This window comes from Austrofundulus limnaeus, unplaced genomic scaffold (genome assembly GCF_001266775.1).
Source record: "Austrofundulus limnaeus strain Quisiro unplaced genomic scaffold, Austrofundulus_limnaeus-1.0 Scaffold2583, whole genome shotgun sequence".
Lineage (NCBI taxonomy): Eukaryota > Metazoa > Chordata > Actinopteri > Cyprinodontiformes > Rivulidae > Austrofundulus > Austrofundulus limnaeus.
Genome location: NW_013954985.1, coordinates 13,257 through 15,716, shown reverse-complemented (window position 1 = coordinate 15,716; position 2,460 = coordinate 13,257). Strand labels below are relative to the sequence as shown.

At 40.8% G+C, this 2,460-nt stretch overlaps 1 protein-coding gene across 4 annotated transcripts in view; it reads left to right on the top strand.

Moving 5' to 3' along the window:
* Positions 1–65: 65 nt before the first annotated feature.
* Positions 66–2,460, top strand: part of tymp (thymidine phosphorylase) — a 7,569-nt gene continuing 5,174 nt past the window's right edge. Inside the window, exons 1-4 of one of the 4 annotated variants that reach the window (XM_013999951.1) lie at positions 66–639; positions 952–1,114; positions 1,799–1,921; positions 1,984–2,186. In XM_013999951.1, coding sequence (XP_013855405.1) covers positions 1,804–1,921; positions 1,984–2,186 — 321 coding nt within the window. In that variant the 5' untranslated portion in view covers positions 66–639; positions 952–1,114; positions 1,799–1,803. Of the gene's footprint in view, positions 640–951; positions 1,115–1,694; positions 1,922–1,983; positions 2,187–2,460 lie in introns of those variants that run through there. The other 3 variants (XM_013999954.1, XM_013999953.1, XM_013999952.1) reach the window with 3 other exon arrangements.

Below are 2,460 nucleotides of genomic sequence, written 5' to 3'. Positions count from 1 at the left end.
GTTACCAGACTTGGTGGGATTTGAACACAGATCCTCCTGCACCAAAGTCGAGTGACCTCACCACCAGACTAACTCCCAGCTCTCAGTTAATGTTGGAACTTACACAAGTCTGAACAATTAAGACAAATATGAAAACATCTGTTTTAGGTTTCATTTGTGAGCCTTCAAGTCTCAGTTTGATGTTGACAGATATAAAACAGCCAATGAGGAGCAGCACCATGTCTAAAGATTTAAATAGATGATGAGGTGGTTACATTTATGTAGAATTATTCAAATAATGAAGCAGAGCAACGAAATACGCATGAAGGACAAACTGTTGGATTTTTTTAAATATTTTTCTTCTAAAAGTGACCTGGTGGACAGAGCAGTTTGACAAACAGCAGACAGGAAGTCAACACCTGCTGCTTTACGTTTCATTTTCTCACCTGTTTGTAGGTCCTCTCTGCTACACTGAGCAGGAAGAACAGGAACCACATAAAGCTGAGCGAGCCATGCTGATCAACAAGTCGTCAGAGCCAGAGCCGCTCCCGGCGCTGCTGACAGGATGAGCATCAAGTAGACTTGAACACCGAGTTTCACTGTTTCATCGTTTCAGAAACAGAAATATTTGAACATGAAGAAGAATCTAACAGGAAACAGGTGCTCATTATGTGTTAACATGATGATGTCAGAGGTTTACAGGAGGGTCTGACAGGTTTTTATAACAGCTGAACAGTTCTGTGTTGCAACAAACAGACCATTCAGCAAAGTGTCATTATTGTTTGGATCACGTATTTCTGTCCTTGTTAAATATTTCCTCAATGTGTTGATGTTTGGAACAAATTAAGACAACAAATATAATCTTTGTCGACTGAGTCACTGATTTCCAGAAGTTCATATTGTTATTAAACCTTTAAAGAAAGAATTTAAAGGATTTAAATAGAACCAAATCCAGTGTTTTTGTGATAAAAGGTACAAACAAACGTGAACTTCACTGAGGGCCAGTGAACCACAGCTGTTGGCCCCTCCCCCTGTGCTCTGATTGGCTGGCGGGCCGTTGACCCATGGCTGATTTATGCCCAGCTGAAAGGTCGATGGCACTTGTGGAGCACTGACAGAACCGGTACCAGAACAGGTAGGAGAGCCAAACTGACATCATGGAGTGGATTTGATGCTGATTAAATTCAGACGTTGATGAAGTAAAATTTGATTAAATAACCAGAAAATTAACATAAAACTTTTAGCTTTAATTTTTAATCTTGTTTTTATTTTAATCTTGTTTTTATTTTAATCTTGTTTTTATTTTTGCACTGATCCAACAGGTATCTTCACTGTTATCCTCACATTTATTCTAAAATAAAACAAAAAGTTTAGAGTTTATTACAGAAAACTAACGGCTGCTGTGACATCAGAGTTTCTCAGGAATCTGTTAAATATTTCCTCAGTTGATGGTTTTACTGGCAGCGAGCTCTGAAAGCAGAAATAATCACAGGAAACTCAGAACAACCCTGATGAAGCTGCTGACAGGTCGAAGCAGATTATTTAATAAATGAGTGTAACATGTAGACAAACATTAAACTGATTTAACTCCTGAGATAAACTTTAAACTAAAAAGCTGCAGTTTGACCATCAAAGGGGAAATTAATACATACCTCTCAAAACAGAAGTTATGAAACAGTTGAAACAGCCTCTGAGGTTAGGTGTTTGATTGACAGGCAGCAGGAAGTCATTCATCACCTGTATCAGCCCAGGTGAGTCTTCCTAATTAGAAGTTAGGAAACCTAATWTTCTTTCATCCAAACTTGATTCTGTCTTGCAGACATCATGCTGTCCATCCCTGATCTGATCAAGAAGAAGAGAGACGGAGGACAGCTGAATGACGAAGACATCAAACTCTTCATCGAGGCTGTTACATCTAACACCATCCAGGAGGGTCAGACAGGTAYGACCAGGTGAAGAGAAACTACCTGAGCTCAGCAGCTGTCATCACTAGTCTGTCCTTAGGGGCCATGATGATGGCCATCTGGTGGAGAGGGATGGTCACCGATGAGATTCTTACCCTGACCAGGGAGATGATGTCATCGGGGGAGGTGATGTCATGGCCAGATGACTGGAAAAGTCTGGTAGTGGACAAACACTCCACAGGAGGGGTGGGGGACAAAGTGAGCCTGGTGTTAGCCCCGGCGCTAGCTGCCTGCGGCTGTAAGGTACATCTGGAGTCATGCTAACAACCAGAGTCATGCTAACAATCAGTCATGCTAACAATCAGTCATGCTAACAATCAGTCATGCTAACATCTAGAGCAGTGGTTCCCAAACTTTTCAGCTTTTGACCCACAAAATGCCAGCAGCAGAGACCTGTGACCCCAGCTGTTGTTGGCTGATGAACATTGGTTTCATGCCAAACAAACAAGAGCATAGTAACATTATTTATTACTCTCTTTTTGTCCATTTTAAGTATATTAAGTTTACTCATTATGGA